At 34.4% G+C, this 25,224-nt stretch overlaps 1 protein-coding gene across 9 annotated transcripts in view; it reads left to right on the forward strand.

Annotated features, from left to right (window-relative positions):
- LOC112642495 (BEN domain-containing protein 5) overlaps positions 1-25,224 on the forward strand; it is a 1,368,880-nt gene that overhangs the window by 282,030 nt on the left and 1,061,626 nt on the right. For all 9 annotated transcript variants that reach the window (XM_049094507.1, XM_035699097.2, XM_025420152.3 and 6 more), the window contains exon 3: positions 52-176. In XM_049094507.1, the coding sequence (XP_048950464.1) occupies positions 52-176 (125 nt within the window). The remainder of the gene's footprint in view (positions 1-51; positions 177-25,224) is intronic.

The raw sequence follows: 25,224 nt of genomic DNA on the forward strand, positions 1-25,224 counted from the left end.
GAGCTGCATGAACTTCTATTAAAACATGACTCTTTTAATTTTTATCACCAGGTAACCTTGGACGGGTGGACCAGGTCTCTGAATTTGAGTATGACTTATTCATTAGGCCGGATACCTGTAATCCACGATTCCGAGTCTGGTTCAACTTTACTGTTGAAAATGTGAAAGAATCACAGGTGAGGGAAATATTGGATATCTTTAGTGTGGTTTTGGTAAGAAGATTATGCTTTTGTTTTACTTTAGAAATCTCAAAATAATGTCCAGATTAAGAATATATACTTGTGTATCTCTAGCAATGATATAGTTTTAAGAGATATGCAGAGATGTACAGGTATAAAATGCTGGCTTTTATTATCTGGTGGATATTAAATAATACAAATATATTATCTAAGACAAAAAAATGTTCTTTATTGATTGAAGAATTAGCATAATGTGCTGGATTTCTTTGAGGAGTATTATAAGGAACCATTGGAAGTGACTTGTTACTATGTTTATTACAGAGTGCTGTTATCCATATTACTTATTTTTTGTAAAGACTTGTGAGGGACATTTCTCACAGGCCTCAGTTTCAGAAAGAGTTTTCTTCTTTTGTACAAGCAAGTGGTTATATGTTAAAAATAATATGATTCTTATAACTCCTACTTGCTTTTTTAAATCTGTTGAAAAATTCAAGAGCCAATTTTATAGCCCTTGCTAATGATTTTTGAAAACTTTGTGGCTTGTACTTCTGTGTACTAATTTTTCTTTCATTTTGATCATATTAATCTGTCTTTAAACATAATTTCTTCATCTACATTTTCTATTTAGATGTATGTTTTTTCTATGTATGTTTTTTATAATCCTGTTCAAATATTTGGAGTGAGAGTATATTGTAAATAGAACTAAATACATATGACTTGAACAAACGTTAATAAACATCTAATACTAAGAAATCATTTATCATTCTGTTATATTAGGACATCTAATCATGGAAAGACTGCACAGTCTTTGTACATACAGCGATATGATTCTTTTAAGCAAATGAAAACATAGCCCCATAACCTAATATCTATCTGCCTTCTTCCTTCAGGGTCATCTATTTCTAATATACTTGGGAGAAAGGGAAGGTTGGCTTAATTTTCCCTCCCAAGTCAGTCCATCCTGTTTGCTCCTTTAATTAGTTACTTGCTTCTCTCCATTTTTCTCAACTGCAATTTGATTCATGTGTCTGACATTGATCAGTGCCTGGAATTTAGGGACTGACTGGCATGCTTCCTTCAGCAGGAGAGGGGTGCAGGAAACAGTCACTTCACTCTACTGTTGATTCTCTTAATTCTTTCAACACCACTGGCACATGACTGTATGTAGTAACACAGATGTATGTAATGTTTAATGAAGTTTAAGAGCTAACTGGAAGGAATTAAATAGATGGGAGAATTATCTATATTGTTGGCTAAACATGATTTAGGGTAAGTGGGAAAAATTTCTTAAACCATCACAGAAAGCTGCTCAGGGACATTCTTTAGTTCCTAGCTTTGCTTCTTAGTTTCACTTATTCTGCAATGAGAGAATTCCTTTTTCAGCTTCTCATATTAAGAATAACAATATTTTTCCCTTTACCCACCTTAGGAAAACCTACACTTTTCCTGACCTGATGATAGGATTACCCACTTTTTCCAACAAAATAATTAGTAATTCACAAAATGCATTTTCAAGTTTATGTTACTGAATCCTAAGAGTATAATTTATAGCAGGAGACTATAGCCACATCTACAAGACTGAGTTTTGGCACTCCACCTTCAGGTCCTCTATCAAGATCTCTCTGCTTCTTAGATAGACACACAACCTCTCATTCTTCTGTTGGTGTCTCATGTCAGTAACTTATAGTTGTAACATATAGCACTGAAAAACAAACAATAATTCCGAAGCAATATAGTCAATTCATAAGAAGGAAGGGAAGCATTTTCTTAAAAGCAGTATAATCTGCCAGGATTTCTAATTTCCCAAAGGGGTTTACTATTTTCCTTTTTATGCATAGCACATGCACATCCTTCAGCTTACATTTTGCATCCAGGAATTGACTAACTCCTAAGAAATGAGACCTGTTACTTTTCAAACAAAAGAATCTTCTATTCTAATTATATCTTTGCTAAATAGAGACTTACTGAAAGCTCTGAAATTATTATGTTTCTTTAGCTTTGGGCCACATTAAATTCTTAGCCCAGTTTTTCTTGCATTTTAGTCTCTGTACAAATAATCTTACATAGCTCCTCTTGTCAGGGGGAGTGGTGGGGAGTGGTTTGATTAGACAGGGAAAATGTGTTTTTTGTTTTGTTTTGCTTTTGTTTTTAGAGGGAGAGGGAGAGAAGAGTATCTTAAGCAAGCTCCATGCTGGAGCTCACAACCCTGAGCTCATGACCTGAGCTGAAATCAAGAGCCCATTGCTCAACCAACTGAGCCATCCAGGTACCCAGGAAAATATGTTTCTTAAGTGATACTACCTGAGATAGATTTTTGGACAGGTTGCTCATAAATTTCAGTTTCTTGTTCTTTGCTCTTCTAGGTGCTTACAGGTATGTTCTTTTTGTTGTTTTAAAGGTTTCTTCCAGAATGTTATAATTTTTATACTATATGCTAAAGTCAGACAGCTCTTTTGCAGTCTTGTCTATCAGTTAAGCAAGTAACATGAATTCATTCCAAGGAATTATTCTAATAAGAAAGTTGGTGCTGTTTTTATGAATGCTTATTTTTAAAGTTGGAGGAGCCAATATTTACTCTGACTCTCTGGGTTTCTATCTTCATATCCAGTGCTATTCTACTGTTGTTACAATTAGAAATCATGAACATGTTTATCTGGTTTCCTGGAGTGTGATTCTTTATCAGCCTCTTTCTTTGGGCCATTGCTTCATCAACTGTAATCACATAATATAGTTATGGAAATCTGTCTCAAGATGGCATAAAGATCTGCTAGAAAGATACAATATATATCTCTAGCTCACAGGATATTTGTTTTCATGGTTGTCTATATAAAAGAGAATGGTTTTGCTATTAGGTTTTACTTGTCAGGTCTGTTTTTATAATGTCTCTTCCTATCATCTTTTCTATCTCTCTAATTTCCGTTAAAACGAGACCTTCATGAATGTAATCTAGTCAGGAACCTTATTTAGGGTTTGGCGCTAGCAAGCAAAAGAAGTATTAGTCATCAAAGTCTGAGTCCATTAAATGAATGTTAAAAATTACAGCATCAAATATACCATACAAACAAGTCTAGCTCTTTGGTTATTTCCCTTGACATTTGTAAGAAGTGATAAAAGCTTGAAACATATGGTGCTGTATTCTAGGACTGATAAAACCCCCAAAGTAGTTGCTAAATAGTGTGTTTGCAAGAGTCTATGCAAACTATTGTCATGACATCTTTATTAAAAGGTAATTTTTTCTCTGAAGAACATGTATTAAATACTCTAATGTGGAAATTTATTCTTGATGCAGCAAAATACTTGTGTGATGTGAAAATGAATCTTCCTATTTAAATACTCATGATAAAACTTCAGCTAGTAAGAGGGGGGAAAATGATATATCTTGACTTTTAAACACTCTTTTCTTTCCCTTATATTGTTTCTATCTCTTTAATTTTACTTTTTGATTAAAGTATCTGATGCTCAATGTGTTTGGAAAATATAGACAATTACTAGAAGCAGAAAAAAAGCACACACATGTAATCATACTATCTGGAAACAAATGTTATTAATGTCTTGGCATATTTACTTCTAGGCTTTTTATTTCCTACTTTATTTTTTGGAGCATAATTAAATTTTATACCATATATGAATTTTTATGTTTTGCTTTTAAAGAAACTAAATAGTACACAAGCAATTTTCTGTCACTAAAAACTTCATAAACATGGCTGTATAATAGCCTTCTACTACTGGACCATTTTCTTAATCTTGGGCATAAAGATTATATTCCATTATCTGTTGTTATAAATAAGCATAGTGAATATCTTCTTGTATGAAATATTACCCTTATTTCATTTTGCTTAGTTTGGATAAATTCCTAGGAGGGGAATTGATAGACAAGTGATAAAAATATTTTTGAACTCTTGATACATATTCTATATTAGTACCAGAATATTTATACCATTTTACTGTCCTTTTAGTGGTCAATGAGATCCTTCTCCTTGAATTTCTTGCTTTTAATTAAATGTTTCCATGAATTCAGTATTTCATATATTTAGAATAAATTGTTTCTTTTTTCTCACTTACTTTGAAATTTTACACAGGTAAATGGGATATAATGTAGTTATATATAGTATATATACATATATATGTAGTTTCAGGACTCTAGTCATAAAGGAATTAATTACATTTCAGCAACAACGTGAGACGACAAAACAGATCTATTTATTATTTTGGCTCTTTTTCTTAATTCATCAATCCTCTTTAGTTTGGTTGTGCCAACCAACCTCTGAGGTATGTGATGGAAAATTTTTTTTAAAGTGTTTTTTAAACTATGAAGTATTTCTTACATTACTATAAGCAGTGATGTTGCTTAATCTCACACACACTTTTATATATAACATGTCTGAATTGAACTTCAAAATTCCAATAACTTGCAGTTTCTTTAGTCTCCATGCTGGAGATTTTAGTTCAGTGAAACATCATCCTGGTGAAAATTATCAGTGCACTGAGGCAGCATATCACAGTAGAAAGAGCATAGACAATGGACTCAAACACATTTGATTTAAATCCTGATTCTGTTACTTGTGAGTTGTTTTACCCTTGATCAGTTAAATTAATCTAAGTTTTCCATCTGTAACTGAATATAATACTACAACTTCAACTTCATGTAAGTATTATAAAAGTTATATGAGACAATGTATGCAAATTTCCTACTGTAGTGTTTGTAGATAGATATTAGGAGCTCATATTGTTTTTTAGGTTTACTTGTATCCTATTTGTATTTTGGAATATATTATTTACTGGTTCCAGAGCTTTTTCTCTTCTGTCTTATGCTGCCTTTCAAAATATCTCAATAGATGCATAGAAATCAGTAGCTAAAATTTAAAACCCATTTGAACAAGATTTGAGCAAACTAGGATGAGAAAGGATCTTTTTTATTTGATAAAGGATCTCTTCAGAGAATCAAGATCAAGCATCATACGTAATTGTGAATGAACCTTTAAAAGCATCCACTTGAAAATTAAAGGTGACATAAACACATGGAAAGATATTCCATGCTCATGGATTAAAAGAGTTAATATTGTTAAAATGTCCATATTATCCAAATCAATCTGTATATTTAATGCTATCCCTATCAGTATACCCACAGCATTTTTCACAAAACTAGAACAAAGAATACTAAAATGTGTATGGAACCGCAAGAGACCTCAAATAACCAAAGCAATCTTGAAAAGGAATAGGATGAAACTGGAGGTATCACAACTCCAGATTTTAGATATGTTGCAAAATTATAGGTATCAAAATAATATGGTACTGGCACAAAAAAAGACACATAGATCAAGGGAACAGAATATAAAATCCAGAAATAAAGCCATGATTATATGGTCAATTAATTTACTACAAAAGAGGAACGAATATGCAATGGGAAAAAGGCAACCTATTCAGCAAATGGTGTTGGGAAAGCTGGAGAGCTACATGCAAAAGAATTTAAGTGGACCACTTTCTTACACTATACACAAAAATAAACTCAAAATTGATTAGGGACCTACATGTGAGACCTGAAACTATAAAAATCCTAGAAGAGGGCACACAGACAGTAATTTCTTTGACATCAGCCATAGCAACATATTTCTAGACATGTCACCTGAAGCAATGGAAACAAAAGCAAAAATAAACATTGGAACTACATCAAAATAAAAGACTTTGCACAGCAACGGAAACCCTCATTAAAAAAAAAGATGGTTTACCGAATGTGAGAAGATATTTGCAAATGAAATATCATTAAAGGGTTAGTCTTTAAAATATATAAAGAACTTATACAACTCAACAACTGAAAATGAATAATACTACCAAAATGGGGAGACTTAACAGACTTTCTCAAAAAAAAAAAAAGTATACAGATGGCAAACACACATGAAAAGATGCTCAACATCACTCATCATCAGGGAAATGCAAATCAAAATCACAAGGTGATATCACCTCACACCTTTTGGAATGACTAAAATAAAAGACACAGGACATAATGAATGTTGGCAGGGATGTGGAGAAAAAGGAACCCTCATGTACTGTTGGTGGCAATGCAAACTGATATGGCCAGTGTGGAAAACAATATGTTGGTTCCTCAAAACATTAAAAATAGAAGTACCATAAAATTCAGTAATTCTACTACTGGGTATTTACCCAAAAATATAAAAACACTAATTTGAAAAGATATATGCATCTTTATATATATTGCAGCATTATTTTAATAGTAAAGATACAGAAGCAACCCAAGTGTCCATTGACAGATGAATGGATAAAGAAGATGTGATACACACACACACACACACACACACACACACACAAATACAATGGAATATTACTAAGCCATAAAAAGAACGAAATCTTATTGGCAACAATATGGATGGATCTAGAGGCTATAATGGTAAGTGGAAAAGTCAGTCAAAGGAAGACAAATACCATATGATTTCACCCATATATGGAATTTAAGAAAAAACAACTGAACAAAGAAAAAAAAAGACAAACCAAAAAATAGATTCTGAACTATAGAGGACAAACTGTGGTTGCCAGAGGTGAGGTAGGTGGGGAAATGGATGAAATAGGTAAAGAGGATTAAAAGTACACTTATCTTGATGTGCATTGAGTAATGTATGGAATTGTTAAATAATTATACAGTATATCTGTAACTAATATAGCACTGTATGTTATTTATACTGGCATTAAAAAATAAATTAAGAAAAACCCATCCAGTTGAAAGCCAAGGGGAAGCCATGAATGACTTTATCAATATAGTTTTCAGAATTGTAATGGAGTCTCTAAGCAATAAGAAAAAAGTAAACAAATGAGATAAGGCATTAGAAAGAAAGAGACACAGTTATGACTTTATGAATATGATTGACAATAAAAGATAATCTATAAGCAAACTATTAGAACTAATACAGAGCTGAGAAATATTCTTGTATACAAGATCAACATGTGTAACTTAATAATTTTCCTTTAATATTAGCATAATAAACTAGAAAATACAATCAGAAAAAATTTCATGTATCACAGAAACATCAACAAAGAAATTAAGATACATAAGAGAAGCCTTAAAAAGATGTTTAGGGTTTAAGACTTTATGAAAAAAAATTATAGCACTTTATTAAAAGATATCAAAGGCCTAAACAATTAGGGAAGATATACTTTTCTTTTTTTAAATAGAGAGGGATGGAGACGAGGGAGAGGAGAGGGTGAGAGGTGCCCCATGGAGGACATACTTTTATTCAACAAATACTTGATGACTACCTCTTTGTTCTAGATATAGTTGTAGCACTTGGAATATAGCAATCAAGTTAGAAAAAAATGGAGCACTTGTGGGGTTTGCATTCTAGGTATAACATTGGGTTAAAGAGAAGGGCAAAAAAATAGACAACAAATGTATTAAAAGTGATAATTTTTAAAAGAAAAGTAGAACAAGTTAAGAAAGATATGTAGAGTAGAACAAAATGAATAGTCATTAAATGAGGCCTTCTTGAGAAGGTAATGTTTGAGCAAAGACAGAAGAAGTAAGGAAATATACTTTACAAATACCTGGTAGAAGGGCATTCTTGTAAGCTGCCAATGTCCTATGGTAGGATCATACCTGATTCATTTGAGGTACAACAAAGAAACCAGTGTGATTAGACTGTGTGAGCAAGGCAGAAAGTAGAACAAATACGGTCAAAGAAGTATGTATGTGGTAGGATAGCAGTGGGTGGGTTAGAGTGATGATTTTATAGGATCTGGCGAATCATAGTAGAGTAATTATCTTTTACTATGAAACAGAAAAATTAGAGTTTAACAGAGTAGTTATATGATATGACTGAGATCATATAATTATTGGCATTTCTCTCTTAAAAGTAGACATTAAAAACAGAATGGGTCCAAGGATAGAAGCAGGAATCCAGTATGGAGACTTTCACAGTAATTTCAGTGAGAGGGATAGTGGTTTGGACTATTATGGTAACAATTTAAATGGTGAGAAGTGTTTGAAAGTATGACCAGAGGGTTTTCTTCTGGATTTGATATGGAGTGTGATCAAGAGATCAATCAAAGATGATTTTAGGGTTTTGGCATAAGTACCTGATCTACAAAGAAGGCAGCCAGAGGAGCATGTTTTGGGAGAAAGATAAGTTCAGTTTTAGACAGTTAAATATGACATACCTATCATATATTTAAATACACTACTAAATAGGCAGTTGGGATACATGAGTCTGGAGTCTGAAAGAGAACTCAGAATTGAAGCTATATATTTGGGAATTGCTGGCATACGCATAATATTTAAAGTCATAATAAAGGGATAATTTTACTAAAGGAATAAGTAAATGGAGAAGAGGAGAGGATTAAGTAGTGAATTTAAGGACCTCTGGCCAAGGAGCCAATAAAGGAAACTGAAAAGAAAAGGTTGCTAGTAGGAGGAATCCAAGTGTATATTATCTTGGAATACAAGTGAAGAACAATCATGAAAGAGAAGTGAGTAATGCTCTGTGATAAATGCTGCTGATACTTTAAGTTAGATGGGGACACAGGATTGACTGTTGGATTTGGTATTGTGGAAGTAGTTAATGACCCTGACAAATAGCAGTTTCAATTGAGTGCTCAAGTGGACTTTAGAGAATGAGAGCATAATATCTTCATTGTTTATCTGTGTTGTCATATATTGCATAATTTCCTTCTTTTCAAAAGCTGTATTCTATTGTATGTGTATGCCACATTTTCTTTATTCATGTGTTGATGGATATTTAAGTTGCCAAATATTGCATGATTAAACTTACATGAGGTATCCAAAATAGTCAAATTCATAGAGGCAAAAAATGGAATGGTGTTTGCCAGGGAGGGGCAAATGGTGATTTACAAAATGATAGGCTTTAAACAAGATAATTAACTTCTATTGATCTACTCTACAATATTCTACCTATATGTAGTCAATGGTAGTGTATTGTGCTTTTAAAATTTTAAGGGTAGATCTGTTGAATGTTCTTGCCGTAATAAGGTAAAATTTTTTAAAAAGAGAGAGAATGAGAGGAGAAACATTGGAGACATCTAATGTAGGCAGCATTTTTTGAAGAAGTTCACTGCAAAGAGGAGCAAAGACATGGAATGGTAGCCCATAGAGGTAGTAGATTTGAGGAAAAAAAATTGATTAGATGGAAGAAATAGCATGTGTATATCCTGATTAGAATGATCTAGTAGAGAGCAAACAACTGATGATAGAGAGGAGAATGGATAGTTTCTGGAGTGATGATCCTGCATATTGAGAAGAGACAGTTCATAAATTGATGAGTTGCCTTTAGATAGGAACACAAATATTTCTCATATAATAACATGTTGAAGGGAAGAATGAGTCAGAGCTGATGGTAGTGAGTGGATAAAGGTAGTGGAAGTAATCTGTGGAGTTTTTCTTCTGTTCTTTCAATGTTTTCAGTGAAATAGGAAGCAAGATCATCAGCAGAGATTGATGATGGGGGAAGGAGTTTTGGAAATTTGAAGTAATACAAGGTATAATGTACTGATCAAAGAGAGTGGAAGAGTAAATGACCCAGGGTAGAATAATATCATTTGTTGAGAATAGTAAAGGTACCGTTGAGATATACAGGTAAGAATTTAAAGGTGTAAAATTCAATGTGAGTGTTTTTCATCTATCCTTTTTGGCTATAAGCCTGTGTACAGGTAGAATAGGGAGATAGTTTGATTTAACCATAGTTTTGTTTTTACTTTTCCTGAGGAAACAGTATTTTAATTTGACTGTATGAAAATCATATCTCAACAAGTTGAGAAATCAAAATATAAAACATTTCCATTACTACAAAAAGTACCTTCACACCACTTTAGAGTTAATCCTTTCCCCATATTGTTGTATCCTTTTATATTCTCACTAGCAATAAATGAGAATTTTCACTTGGTTCTTTTTTATACCATCTGTTTCTCTCATTATGTTTTTTTAATATATTAAATCCTTGGATATACTATAATATACTTGAATACATTTATTTTTTTAATAAATTTATTTTTTATTGGTGTTCAATTTACCAACATACAGAATAACACCCAGTGCTCGTCCCGTCAAATGCCCCCCTCAGTGCCCGTCACCCATTCACCCCACCCCCTGCCCTCCTCCCCTTCCACCACCCCTAGTTCGTTTCCCAGAGTTAGGAGTCTTTATGTTCTGTCTCCCTTTTTGATATTTCCCACACATTTCTTCTCCCTTCCCTTATATTCTGTTTCACTATTATTTATAACTTGAATACATTTATAAGCATATAAAGACTGCTGAGTATTCTATTTGTCATTTTTGGGTGGATTTGTATGATTTTATTTTTCTCCTGATTATAGGTCACACTTCTATGCTTTCTTGCCTATCTAGACATTATTTATTGAATCTGGCATTGTGATTATTACGTTTTTGATGGTTTCTATTTTCTTTTCTTCCTTAAAGAAAAAGTAGGGGCACCTTGGTGACTCAGTGATGGAGCTTCTGCTTTTGGCTCAGGTCATGGTCCTGAGGTCTTGTGATTGAGTCCCACATCAGGCTCCCTGTGGGAAGCCTGCTTTTCCCTCTGTCTATGTCTCTGCCTGTCTGTGTCTCTTATGAATAAATGGATAAAATCTTTAAAAAAAGAAAAAAATTATTTAGGCTTTTGTTTTTTTCTTTCTTTTTTGGCAGACAGTTAGGCTAAGCTTAATTTTTTTGAGGCTTATTTTAAATCTTTGTTAGTATAGGCCTTCAGTAATGGTACTTCATTTCTACTTGGGTCAGACACAGCCCTTTTAGAGTATCTACTGAATGCTCCAAGTAGTCAATGGGGCCTCTCTATTCTGGTTACAACTAGAATGTTTCCCATCCCTGCATCTTGAAAGCCAGAGTAATAATAGGAATTATCTCATTTGTTTTCTTTTCTCTCAGGGATCCTAGCTTGTGATGCCTATTATCCAGTGTCTGAAAACATTCATATATTTCATCTAGTTTTTTAGTTTATGGTAAGAGGACAGATATGGAACAGTTACTCCATTGTGGTTATGAAGGCTTGCTTTTAAGTGTTGCTAAGGCAGGTCTAGATTAGCTTCTAGTTTAGGGCTGGTTTAACCCTGCTACTAAGATGTGATCTTTCTGGAATCTCTAGTGAAGTATTCATTGGGGCTTCCACTCTGATTTGTTTGAATTTGAATGTCTTCTAGCTCTGTGTATTTTTTCCCACCATTTTCTTGTAATTATTTTTTATCTGTTTTCATGGAGTCTTACCTTATGCGTGTACATTTTTGCATTCAGCCAGAGAATCAAAATCAAGTTGGACCCAATGCAAATTTCTATAGTTTTTTTTCTGAGCATAGTCTTCTCCAGTGCTTTGTTCTATAATTCTAACCATACCATCTCCAGCTTCATTTTGGAACTCCAACTTCTTTTTCTTCAATTCAGTGAGTTGTCATTTTGCATGAGTTCTTTGTCTTTTGTCATGGTTCAGAAGGTGCTTCCAGACAGAAAACCTTAGTGATCACAGGGCTTACCTCATTTGTTTCCCTTGTCTCAGAGATCAGTCATGAGTTGCCAGCTGTCTAGTGCTAAAAAAAAAAACAAAAAACAAAACAAAACAAAAAACAAAAAAACTTATAGATTTTCTCAGGTGTCTTGCTTGTTCATACTGGGAGGATAAATTCAGTACCAGATAGTCTGTTTTCATTGTAAACAGAATATGATTGTGTTTTCACCAATACAGACCACAAACTATAGAAGAATTAGAGTCCAGGGTACATTCAAGAAAGCCTGGAGAAGGAAGAGTATATTAAGGGAGTAAGGAGTAATGGTAAGGTGAAAGCTAGTGAAAGAATGATAGATCAATACATTGAAAGTAGGATGACCATATTATCCAAATTTAATCAATTTTGAGAGTAAAAGATGCTCTAATAATTACAACTAGATAGAAGTCATAAATTAAAACTTTTCTAGGCAAATGGAGACTTCTATTAATCTTTTTTGGACATTCTGATGAAGTGAAAGTAGTTTGGTAGGTAGTGTATTATAGTAAGCTTCAAAGAGAAAGGGTGTTCATTAGAGAGTAAGAATGTAGTGGGAAAAAGCATGAATCCTGGCATCAAGATCTTTGTTCTGTCACCTGCTGGCTTTGTGTCCTTGGACAAGTTACCTAACCCTGCTAAGCATCAGTTACTCATCTTTAAATTTGGTTTAGTACTACTTGCTTTGAGTTATTGTTTTGGAGATTGGTAATAGATGTTTATAAAACACCTAAACAGTGTCTGCAATATAGACACATACTTGTATTTTTAGCTTAAGTAAGCTTAAGGAATTTGCATATCAACTGTATTACTTCAATTTTTGTGCAAATACTGCCAGCATGAATATTTTCATTTTTTTCAAGTTGGCTTCTATTGTTTTTACTTGTAATCTTTTACAGAGATAAATTTGAGTATCTAGGAAGTGCTAGTAAGTCTAAGAACTATACCTGGAATTACTTGCATATATGTTCATAATAGTGATATACATATGTATCAATGCCTTTGTGTATACAGTTTGTATAGTTGTCTTTTATATCACTTACACCAGATACTATTAGTATAATTTAAAATGATAGCATTCAAACATAAACTTAGCTGGCATTATACTTGTATTATCTTTTCTTTTTTTCTTTTTTAAAGAAGTTTAAACAGGCATTTCACTATTACAATAGTCATGAATGATTTTCATGTTGCTAAATCCAGTAGGCATATTATACCCATCATCTTAATTTATCTTGTATTTGATACTGTTGACAGTTCACTGTTGGAAATTCTGTTAGCTTGGCTTTCCTGATATTCCTCTCTTGAATCTCCTTGTATATCCTTTTTTATTTCTTCTGATTCTTCAAAAGTCCTTCATGGGCTTCTCCTATGGTAGAAACTCCTTAAACATTGATAGTCACCATGATTCTATCTCACAGCATTATGTCTTACATTTATATCTCTTCCATATTCCCAATTGTATCTTAATCTCTCCTGAGATTAAAACTCCTAGATTCAGTTGCTTTTTGGACATCACCACTGAATGTCCCATACTGTTTCTAACTCATGATTTACAAAAGTGAGTGCTCTTTATCTTACCTTCTAAATCTGCCTCTTCGATCTACTATATATTCTAGTGAATATTACTAGTCTCCATGCAGTCTTTCAAGCTGGAAATGTGGGAGTTATCTTAGACTCCTTCCTTGTGGATCCATATCTAAAAATAGTAATAATTATCATGATCACTTACACTGTGCCAATACTATGCCAAATGCATTATTTTCAATCTTTACACTAACTTTGGGAGGTTGTTACTATTATCATCTTCATTTTATAAATGATGAAATCAAATTTGCCTCTTGATTTTACCACTTTCAAAATCATTTCCTGAATTTCTATATGTCTTTCTATCTCTGCTATCATTCAAGTTCAATCTACTATATTCTGTTGCCTGACAAAGACTGTAGTCTTTCAACATGGAGCTTTGTCCAGTCTTGTGCTATATTTAAGTCCATCTTTCCCACTGACCTGGAGTATTCAAGGTAAACTGTAAATCTGACTCTGCTGCTCCCCTGCTAACCCTCTTAAATGTTTCCTATTCCTTTAGAGTAAGGTCCAAATTTCTTAACCTGGCATATGGTGCTCTTCATGATCTGGCCTCTATCTAGTTTTCTTTGCCATAAATACTTATTGGCCTTCTTATAGTTTCCTGCAAAGACCATGTTGTTCCTCACCTCCCTGCATTTTACTCTTTCCTGTAATGCCCTTCCAACACTTCTTCATTTGGATTAAGTTCATGTTTTGGAGTCATACTGCCAGGGTTCATATTCTACTTAGCTATTTATTGTGTGACCTTGTGCAAGAGATTCTATGCCCTCTTTGTCTTAGTTGCCTACATACATAATACAGTATAACCAAGCTATTGAAATTTCGCCTGACACTTACAAAGCCATACATAAATATTATTTTTCTTGTCATTAATATTCAACAAATATTTATTGTGTACCTTTGATATGCTAGACAGTGTTCTGGGTAGTCAGAAATCAGCATTGAATAAAAGACAAAGTTCTTATGTTCTGGGGAAGCTTATGTTATATTATGAGAAGACAAACAATAAAGAGGAGAAAGTAAACAAATAAGATATTTTTAGAAAGTGGCACATGTTACCACAGTTTGTTTACCCAGTTAAGGGATTTTGCAGATGTTTCCAGCTTTTCGAAATTATAAGTTAAACTGCTATAAATATTCTTATACTTTTTTATGTTTCTGAATATGAGTTTTCATTTACTTGGGTAAATACTTGGGAGCAGGATTGCTTGGTCATATGGTAGTTGTATGTTTAACTTATAAGTAACTGCCAAACTGTTTCTCAAAGTGGCTGTATCAGTTTGCATTTCCATCAGCAATGTGTAAGAGTTCCAGTTACTGCATATTCTTACCAGCACCTGGTATCATCAATATTTTTTAATCCTAGCCATGCTAATAAATGTGCATTTGTACTCAAGATTTTAATCTGATTTTCCCTAAGGACTAAAAACTTTGAACATCTTCATGTACTTATGTGCCATCTGTATTTATTCTTTGATGAAATACCTATCCAGAAATTTTGTTAGTGTTTTCAATTGGGTTGTTTGTTTTATTAAGATTTTAGAGTTTCTTACATATTCTAGGTATAAATCATTTATCATCTGTTTTGCAAATATTTTCTCCTAGACTGGGGTTGATCTTTTTATTCCTTTAAAAAGTATCTTTCATAAAACAAATTTATAATTTTGGTAAAGTCCAATTATTTTTCTGTTATGGATCATGCTTTTGATGTTATGGTCTATGAAATCTTTAACTGAGGATCACAAAATTTTCTCCTCTGTTTTCTTCTAAAAATTTTGTGGTTTTAGGTTTTATATTTAGATCTATGATCCATTTTAAATTAATATTTATAGATTGTATGAACTATGGATTGAGTCTTTTTTGGAAGGTTGTTTTTTATTTATATTTTGTATATGGATATCTGTTTCAGTACCATCTGTTTAAGAAACTCTATCCTTTCTCTATAAAATTATTTGCATCTTTGTTTAAAATCAATTGACCATATATGTGTGGGTCTATTTCTGGACTCTGTTCCATTGAAATATATGATCGTCCTTTCTCCAATTCTACACTGTTGATTTCTGTCGGTTAACATCAGGTTTTGAAATCAGGTGGTATAAGTCTTTCAATTTGTTATCCTTTTCCAAATTCTTTTAGTTATTCTAGCATCTTTGCCTTCTCATGTAAATTTTACAATGAGTTTTTAACTTCTACAAGATAAAAATCCTGCTATTCTGCTGGGATTTTGATTGGGATTGTGTTGAATCCTTAGACATGTGGGAGAAATTGACATATTGACATAACAATATTGTTTCTTCTAATCCACAAGCAATAAATATTTATCTTTCCGTTTATTTTATATCTTAATTTTATTTCTTTCCTCAATTTTTTTGTTTATAGAGGTTTTTTTTCCAACATAGAGATGTCACATGTTTTTTTCAATTTATGCATAAATATTTCTTTTCTTTTTGGTGCTATAATAAATGAAATTATTTATAAGTTTTTAATTGCTCATTTTTCTTTGTTAATATGTAGTAATATGACACTGGCCTTATAATCTGCATCCTTGCTAAGCTTATTTGTCAGTTGAGATATTCTGCATAGGTAATTATGTTGTCTAGGAGTAGAGAATGTTTCTATCTGTATGCCTTGTTTTGTTTTTTAATTTTAAATTTTTTCTTGTTTCCACCAGCCATGACCACATTATAGTGATGAATAGGAGAAATGAGAGTGGACCTGATTGTCTCATTTCACATTTTAGGGGAATGCTTCCAGCCTTTCATCACTCAGTATGATGTTACTTAAGATGTTATGTAGTTTTTTTTTTTTTTTTAATAGATGTCCTTTGGTAAATTTAAGACATTCCCTTTTATTCTGAGTTTGCTGATAGGTTTTAGCATGAATAGAGGTTGAATTTTGTCAAATGCCCTTAGAGCTTTTAAAGCAAACATAGTCACAAAATTTCATAGTCAAAAGTAATCTTAATGATCATTTCTTCATATCTGAAGCCTGCATATTTTCTATCACCTGAAAATTATATTCTTAGAGTAACACGGTGATTCTCTATAACTAAAATATATATAGCTGCCTAAGGGACTTTACTAGATTTTCAGTTTCTTTAATAATGTATACAGTAAATCTGTGAAGTAGGTATCATTAAATTAAGCAACAAAACTGAGACTAATAGGAGGTAAATAACTAGTTGAAAGTCAACAGTCCAGCCACCTATGACAACTTAACATTCCCCTAATATATTGTGTTCTTTTAGCCTTTTATAGCTTTTGTATCCATGTTCCTAGAATACTTTATACTCTTCATCTTTAAAACTTTATATCTTTTTTCTGTATATAAAAAACCTGAGGTTCAGAATGATGACATGAGTCACTCAACATTTTATATCTAGTTTATGGCAGAGCTAAGCTTACAGCTCAGATCTCTTGACTTCCATGCTAGTTCTTTTGCCCTTCACTAAGGTCTGTTTTTGTGTTCATTTTAAATATAGTTTTGTTTTCTTTTCCTATTTCTATCTCCTATAATGTAAATGTCTTAGGGGCTTCGCTGATACTTCTCTGGTATTGTTCCACATACAGACTTCTGGCAAACAACTTTTACTTTCAAAAATTAGTATATCAAACTTAATTTTATACCAAGATTACTCTTATCTCATTGATTCTTTTGCTTTACTGAATTATAAGTAGATACGTGTAGAATAATTACTTTTGGATTTGATACTCTATTATATGTCAGTAGAGTTGATTATAATAAATTTTTCTAAATTGTTTGAAATTTGTAGTATATAAAATAAAGTGATTTTTATATAATCCAGGAGTTTTCTTTTAAATATTTGGGAATATTATATTGTTAATGTGTGTTGTTCAGTGAAGACAGTAGTGTGTAGGTGGACTGGATAAATGGAAACCAAATATGGAAGCATTTTCTTTTCCTTTTTATTCTCTTTTCCATTTTCTCCCAAAAATAAAAAGTTAATCTGTAAAGTATAGTATTTGATGACCCAATCATATTTACTGTGTCATATTTAAAAAACATGTCTGAGTAAATAACTATGTTTTGTTCAGGGTATTTAACTTAGTCCTGCATGTGATTGATATTCAGTGATTTCTTTTTAATTCCTTTGGTCAATTGATTGAATATGCTTAGTTATCCAATTCCACTTCAAAAGAATGAAAGAAAGTTGGGAGCAAAGAAGCTGAGCTACTTTCTTTTACTGAATTCATCTGAGTATGTAATGAATGATTACATTGGGAGGATGAAACAAGTAAGGGAGAATGGAATCAAACATTCCTGAATTTAAATTCAAGCTTAATAATTACTCAATAGTTGTTGGCTTTCAGCTAGTTGCTTAACCTTTGAGTCTCATTTTGTCTATCAAATAATATTATTTCAAGGCATTGTTGTTTTATTAAATGAAATAATTACGTTTGTTAATTTTGCTTGAAATTAACTTAAGTAATGAACATGTGTGGTAAAGTCCCTGGCACACAGAAAACATTTGTTAAACTTATTCAAGAAGTATTTATTAAGAACCTATTATATGCCAGGCACTATGCTAGGAACTGAAGATACAGTGGCAAAAAATAAAAATGATCTAGGAGTCATTGAGCTTATATTTAAGAGAGAGAAACATAAATGGATAAGTAACTAAACATACAAAATATTATAATAGTTTAGTGATATGTTTTATGAGCATAGTGAACCTAACCTAATCACTAAATAGTAATTTAAATTACTCTTTTAGATTCCAAGGTAGTAACACTCCTGTCTAAATCTTCCATGTATAGTTAAGGTTCAAGTGACTCTAAGCATCATAGAACACTGTTGCAGTGTTGTTTATTGATAGACAAATAACTGAGTCATGGATGAGAAATGGGAGTATGACTACGGAGAGTAGTTTCATTTATTCAACAAACATTTTCATGACTCACTGTGAACCAAGGCATTTGTGTAAAGAAGTCCTTTTTTTTTTGCACACTGATGAGGCATAAATTCTAGTAATGAGGGTGAATCAAGTATACAAAAAAAAAAAAGTAAGTTAATGAAATAATGTTCTAGAAATACAGGTAAAGTATTGTGAAAATTTACTACTTTTAGTTGGGCTAGGGCTCAGGGAATATTTAAAGGAGGGTTATAGAGAGAAGATATTACTAGATCTGATCCTTAGAGCTAGTCTTGAATAGGGAAAACTCATCTTAGTCAAGTAAGTATCATAAACCTGATATGATAGCCAAAAGCTTCAATTTTAATAGTGAAATAAGTGGTTAAACAAATCATATCATGGTGTCAATTTAAATAAAGCAAAACATATCTTTCCATTTTCATTAAGATTATAAAGTTAGCCATAGAGTAGGGAAGTCATATTTCACTTTTTATTATACTTTAACATCAACATTCTATGATGTGATATGAAATGGTTACTGGTTTATGAGGAAAGCTCTCATATGAGCTTCCCTAAGAGAAATTTCATGGTGGATTTTTTTTTCTTTTACTCTTTGTATGTGGTTTTTAACTGCTAAACAATTAAAGAAGATCCAAATTTAGACTGGAAACTTATTGTGACATAAACTTATAAATATTGCTGTTGCAATATAAATAAAACACAGATGTAGAAAGTGAAAAAGATCTTTATGCAAATGAAACTCTGGGTACTAGAAACAGAGCATCTTAGGCTAGATGAAGTCTTAAAGCTTTGGGTTGTTTGGCTGATCCACTGCCAAAGGAATGAGAGATTGATATTTAAATTTTATGCAAAGTTTCATGGGTAGTTTAAGCCTTGCTTTGGCAGAACAAAAGCAATAAAATCATGAGGAAAAGGCACTGAAACTTTCGTAGGCTTTGATTTGCTGAATGTACAGAGAAAGTTTTGAAGTCTAACCAGATAAACTCTCAGATACTCCCAAAATGATCCCAAATGAGTCTGGAATGGTCCAAACTGCTTGGAACCTGCCTAAGTTTGTTTCATCTTTACATTTCAGCTGGATGCATTCATAGCATTATTTATTTATAGCATTCTGTAGAGTGACAAACCAAATGCTGAAGACTTTTAAATCTTGAACTCCAGTTTTACCTGATCCATCCTTCCAGCTGTCTGCTAGATGCCTCCACATCAATATTGAACAATAATTTTCCCCAAAGTCTGTATCTTCCTTTTAGTCTTTTGGTTTATTGCATCACTGTCTATTTGATTCCACAAACTAGAAACCTGGGATTCATCCTTGGTGAGTCATTTATTATTCATGCTGGTCCCTCAATTTGGAAAGCCTTTCTCTAATTCTCAATTTGCCTGGCTAACAGATCCTTTAAGATACAGGTAAAAAGTCCCTTCTCCTCTCCTGAGAAGCTTCTCCTCACTTCAGGTTTGTGCTTCTACAGATTTTGTGCTGATGCTAACACAACATTGTTATCACATGATATAATTGATGGTTTGTGTGCCTCTTCCCCTGCCTCCCAGGATTTTTAGCTAATATATATTAGGGACAGAGACTTGATGGTTTCTTATTTATATTTCTGCAAAATGGAGCTTGTTGTGAGGAATTAATGAGTTTACACTGGGATAAAAAGAGTATCAACGATACTTAGCTATTATTAGTAGTAGTATATATTACTATTATTATCTTAGTTTTCTCAATACTTGATATGATGCCTGCCTTTAAAAAATATGTTAATAAAATGAATGTGTTTTGCAATTCTGTTTGTATGTGATACCCTGGTACTGTGTCATTTCTGACATCAAGACTCCACTCTTTTGGTGGTAACCACACTTCCCTTTCAGGCTGTCTCCTTCTCTTATCAGTGCTCTTACCTGCCTGAATCTGTACTTGAACTCAGAGACCTGGTGCATGTTTTTTTTTTTTTTTTTCAATCTAAAATACACATAGGGACCTTGGAACAAGTAAACAATGATTACATATAGAAAAGGTGAAATTCAACATTGAGATGACACAGCTCTTATGATCTGACAAGGATTTTAAAACAGCCATTATAAAAATATTTATTAAGCTATTGCAGGCTACCTAAGTGGGAAAAAGATGAGTTTCTGTGAAAAAATAGAAGGTAAAAAGAAGATCCAATGAGAATTTTAGAACTGGAAAGTATAATAAACTAAATTAAAAAAAAAAAAACTCAAAGAACTCAACAGAATGGAGAGGACAGAAGAAAGAACAGTGAACTTGAATGAGGAACATAAAAATTACCAATTATGAACAACAAAGGAAAAATAGAAAAAAAATGAACAGAGCATTAGAGACATGTGGAAATATAACAGAAGATCTAATATTTATGTCATTGGAATCCCAGAAGAAGAAATGAAAGATGTTGGGGCTAAAAAAGCCTTCAGACATATAATGGGTGAAAATTTCCCAAATTTGGCAAAGACAAATGTATAGGTTGAGTGAACCACAAAATGGATAAACCCAAATAAAACTATGGAAAAACATATGGTAGTTGAACTGTAAGGAGAAAAAAAATTTATTATCTATAATGAAAAAACAATGTAAATGACAGAAGATCAAAAACCATGGGAGCCAGAAGGAAGTGCTTGAACATTCAAGTTCTGGTAGAAAATAACTGAACTGTCAACTCAGAATTCTGTATCCAGTGAAAATGTCCTTCAGGAATAAAGACATAAAACATTTCAGATGAAGAAGCGCTAATATAATTATTTGCTAAATGACAAGATTGGCTAAAAGAAGTTTTTAAAATGAAAAGCATATGATATAAGAAGGAGTTTTGCAATTAGGAAGGGAGAAAAACCAAAAAGAGTGAAAATACAGGTGCATACAATAGATTTTTCTATTTCTCAGTATTCTTAATTATGTTTTAAAGTTGAAATAAAAATTAAAACAGTATCTAATGTGGGTCTTAAACACATAGAGGGAATACTTAATTATAATTATAATTGTTATATAAATGGTAGAGGGCAAAGGGATACAAGGTGTTGTAAAGTTTTTAAACATTTTACTCAAATTGGTAAATATTGATAGCAAAATTATGATGTTATATATATGTATAGTAGCAATATCTAGAACAATCAATAAAAGCTAATCAAAGAGATAATTCAAGTTGAATTCTTGAAAAAATAAAAAAGTCCAAGTTGTCAAAAGGATTACAGGAAAAAGAAAACAGAATATAATACAGAGATAACTGACAGAAAACAAAATAAAATGATAGGATTGTGCCATAACATTTCAGTGATTACATTAATTATAAGTGGTCTGGGAGGAGGGGCAGGATGGCGGAAGAGTAGGGTCCCCAAGTCACCTGTCCCCACCAAATTACCTAGATGACCTTCAAACCATCCTGAAAATCTACGAACTCGGCCTGAGATTTAAAGAGAGACCAGCTGGAATGCTACAGTGAGAAGAGTTCGCGCTTCTATCAAGGTAGGAAGACGGGAAAAAGAAATAAACAAAAGGCCTCCAAGGGGGAGGGGCCCCGCGAGGAGCTGGGCTGAGGCCGGAGCTAGTGTCCCCAGGATAGGAGAGCCCCGTCCCGGAGAAGCAGGAGCTGCACCAACCTTCCCGGGAGGAAAGGGGCTTGCAGGGAGTTAGAGCAGGACCCAGGAGGGCGGGGATGCCCTCGGGCTCCCGGGGACACTAACAGACACCTGCGCCCCGGGAGAGTGCGCCGAGCTCCCTAAGGGCTGCAGCGCCCACGGCGGGACCCGGAGCAGCTCGGAAGGGCTGCGGGGCGGGAGCAGCTCGGAGGGGCTCGGGTGGCGGCTCCGCGGAGCGGGCTGTGTGTGCGGCTGAGAGCAGCTCTGAGGGGCTCGGGCGGAGGAAGAGGCTCCGTGCAGAGGGGGCTGGGCGGCTGGGAGCGAATCCAACAGCACAGGCCCCGGAGCACAGGGCGCCCGGACACAGCCCAGGATCCGGCCTCCCCCGGGACAGGCAGAGGCCAGGAGGGCCCAGGACCCAAGGACGCCCCTGCCCGGAGCTGAGCAGATCAGCGGCCCCGCCCTGGAGCATCCAGGCCCTGCAGACAGAGAGCTCCGGAGTTACTGTGGGAGCTGAATCCAGGGCTACAGAGCTGGCCGCCGCCACTGGGGTTGTTCCTCCTGGGGCCTCACAGGGTAAACAACCCCCACTGAGCCCTGCACCAGGCCGGGGGCAGAGCAGCTCCCCCAAGTGCTAACACCTGAAAATCAGCACAACAGGCCCCTCCCCCAGAAGACCAGCTAGACGGACAAGTTCCAGGGGAAGTCAGGGGACTTAAAGTACACAGAATCAGAAGATACTCCCCCGTGTTTTTTTTTTTTTCCTTTTGATTTCTGATTGCTTCCCCCACCCTTCTTTCCTTTCTTTTCTTTCTCTTTTTCTTCTCTTTTTTCCTTTTTTTCTTCCTTTTTTCTTTTTTCTTTTTCTCTTTGCTTTCCTTAGTTCTCTCCTTTTTCTCCTTTTCCCAGTACAACTTGTTTTTGGCCACTCTGCACTGAGCAAAATGACTAGAAGGAAAACATCACCCCAAAAGAATCAGAAACAGTCCTCTATCCCGCAGAGTTACAAAATCTGTATTACAATTCAATGTCAGAAAGCCAATTCAGAAGCACTATTATACAGCTACTGGTGACTCTAGAAAAAAGCATAAAGGACTGAAGAGACTTCATGACTGCAGAATTTAGATCTAATCAGGCAGAAATTAAAAATCAATTGAATGAGATGCAATCCAAACTAGAAGTCCTAATGACGAGAGTTAACGAGGTGGAAGAACGAGTGAGTGACAGAGAAGACAAGTTGATGGCAAAGAGGGAAACTGAGGAAAAAAAAGACAATTAAAAGACCATGAAGACAGATTAAGGGAAATAAACGACAGCCTGAGGAAGAAAAACCTACGTTTAATTGGGGTTCCTGAGGGCGCCGAAAAGGACAGAGGGCCAGAATACGTATTTGAACAAATCATAGCTGACAACTTTCCTAATCTGGGAAGGAAAACAGGCATTCAGATCCAGGAAATAGAGAGATCCCCCCCTAAAATCAATAAAAAAATGTTCAACACCTCGACATTTAATACTGAAGCTTGCAAATTCCAAAGATAAGGAGAAGATCCTTAAAGCAGCAAGAGACAAGAAATCCCTGACTTTTATGGGGAGGAGTATTAGGGTAACAGCAGACCTCTCCACAGAGACCTGGCAGGCCAGAAAGGGCTGGCAGGATATACTCAGGGTCCTAAATGAGAAGAACATGCAACCAAGAATACTTTATCCAGCAAGGCTCTCATTCAAAATGGAAGGAGAGATAAAGAGCTTCCAAAACAGGCAGGAACTGAAAGAATATGTGACCTCCAAACCAGCTCTGCAAGAAATTTTAAGGAGGACTCTTAAAATTCCCCTTTAAGAAGAAGTTCAGTGGAACAATCCACAAAAACAAGGCCTGAATAGATATCATGATGACACTAAAAGCATATCTGTCGATAGTAACTCTGAACGTGAACGGGCTTAATGACCCCATCAAAAGGCGCAGGGTTTCAGACTGGATAGAAAAGCAGGACCCATCTATTTGCTGTCTACAAGAGACTCCTTTTAGACAGAAGGACACCTACAGCCTGAAAATAAAAGGTTGGAGAACCATTTACCATTCGAATGGTCCTCAAAAGAAAGCAGGAGTAGCCATCCTTATATCAGATAAACTAAAATTTACCCCGAAGACTGTAGTGAGAGATGAAGAGGGACACTATATCATACTTAAAGGATCTATCCAGCAAGAGGACTTAACAATCCTCAATATATATGCCCCGAATGTGGGAGCTGCTAAATATTTAAACCAATTAATAACCAAAGTGAAGAAATACACTTATACTTGGTGACTTCAATCTAGCTCTTTCTACCCTCGATAGGTCTTCTAAGCACAACATCTCCAAAGAAACGAAAGCTTTAAATGATACACTGGACCAGATGGATTTCACTGATATCTACAGAACTTTACATCCAAACTCAACTGAATACACATTCTTCTCAAGTGTACATGGAACTTTCTCCAGAATAGACCACATACTGGGTCACAAATCGGGTCTGAACCAATACCAAAAGATTGGGTTTGTCCCCTGCATATTCTTAGACCATAATGCCTTGAAATTAGAACTAAATCACAATAAGAAGTTTGGAAGGACCTGAAACACGTGGAGGTTAAGGACCATCCTGCTAAAACATGAAAGGGTCAACCAGGAAATTAAGGAAAAATTAAAAAGATTCATGGAAACTAATGAGAATGAAGATACAACTGTTCAAAATCTTTGGGACGCAGCAAAAGCAGTCCTAAGGGGGAAATACATCGCAATACAAGCATCCATTCAAAAACTGGAAAGAACTCAAATACAAAAGCTAACCTTACACATAAAGGAGCTAGAGAAAAAACAGCAGATAGATCCTACACCCAGGAGAAGAAGAGAGTTAATTAAGATTCGAGCAGAACTCAACAAAATCGAGACCAGAGGAACTGTGGAACAGATCAACAAAACCAGGAGTTGGTTCTTTGAAAGAATTAATAAGATAGAAAAACCATTAGCCAGCCTTATTAAAAAGAAGAGAGAGAAGACTCAAATTAATAAAATCATGAATGAGAAAGGAGAGATCACTACCAACACCAAGGAAATACAAACGATTTTAAAAAAATATTATGAATAGCTATATGCCAATAAATTAGGCAGTCTAGAAGAAATGGACGCATTCCTGGAAAGCCACAAACTACCAAAACTGGAACAGGAAGAAATAGAAAACCTGAACAGGCCAATAACCATAGCGGAAATAGAAGCAGTCATCAAAAACCTCCCAAGACACAGAAGTCCAGGGCCAGATGGCTTCCCAGGGGAATTCTATCAAACGTTTAAAGAAGAAACCATACCTATTCTACTAAAGCTGTTTGGAAAGATAGAAAGAGATGGAGTACTTCCAAATTCGTTCTATGAGGCCAGCATCGCCTTCATTCCAAAACCAGACAAAGACCCCACCAAAAAGGAGAAT

This window comes from Canis lupus, chromosome 15, assembly GCF_003254725.2.
Source record: "Canis lupus dingo isolate Sandy chromosome 15, ASM325472v2, whole genome shotgun sequence".
In the NCBI taxonomy this organism is placed as follows: domain Eukaryota; kingdom Metazoa; phylum Chordata; class Mammalia; order Carnivora; family Canidae; genus Canis; species Canis lupus.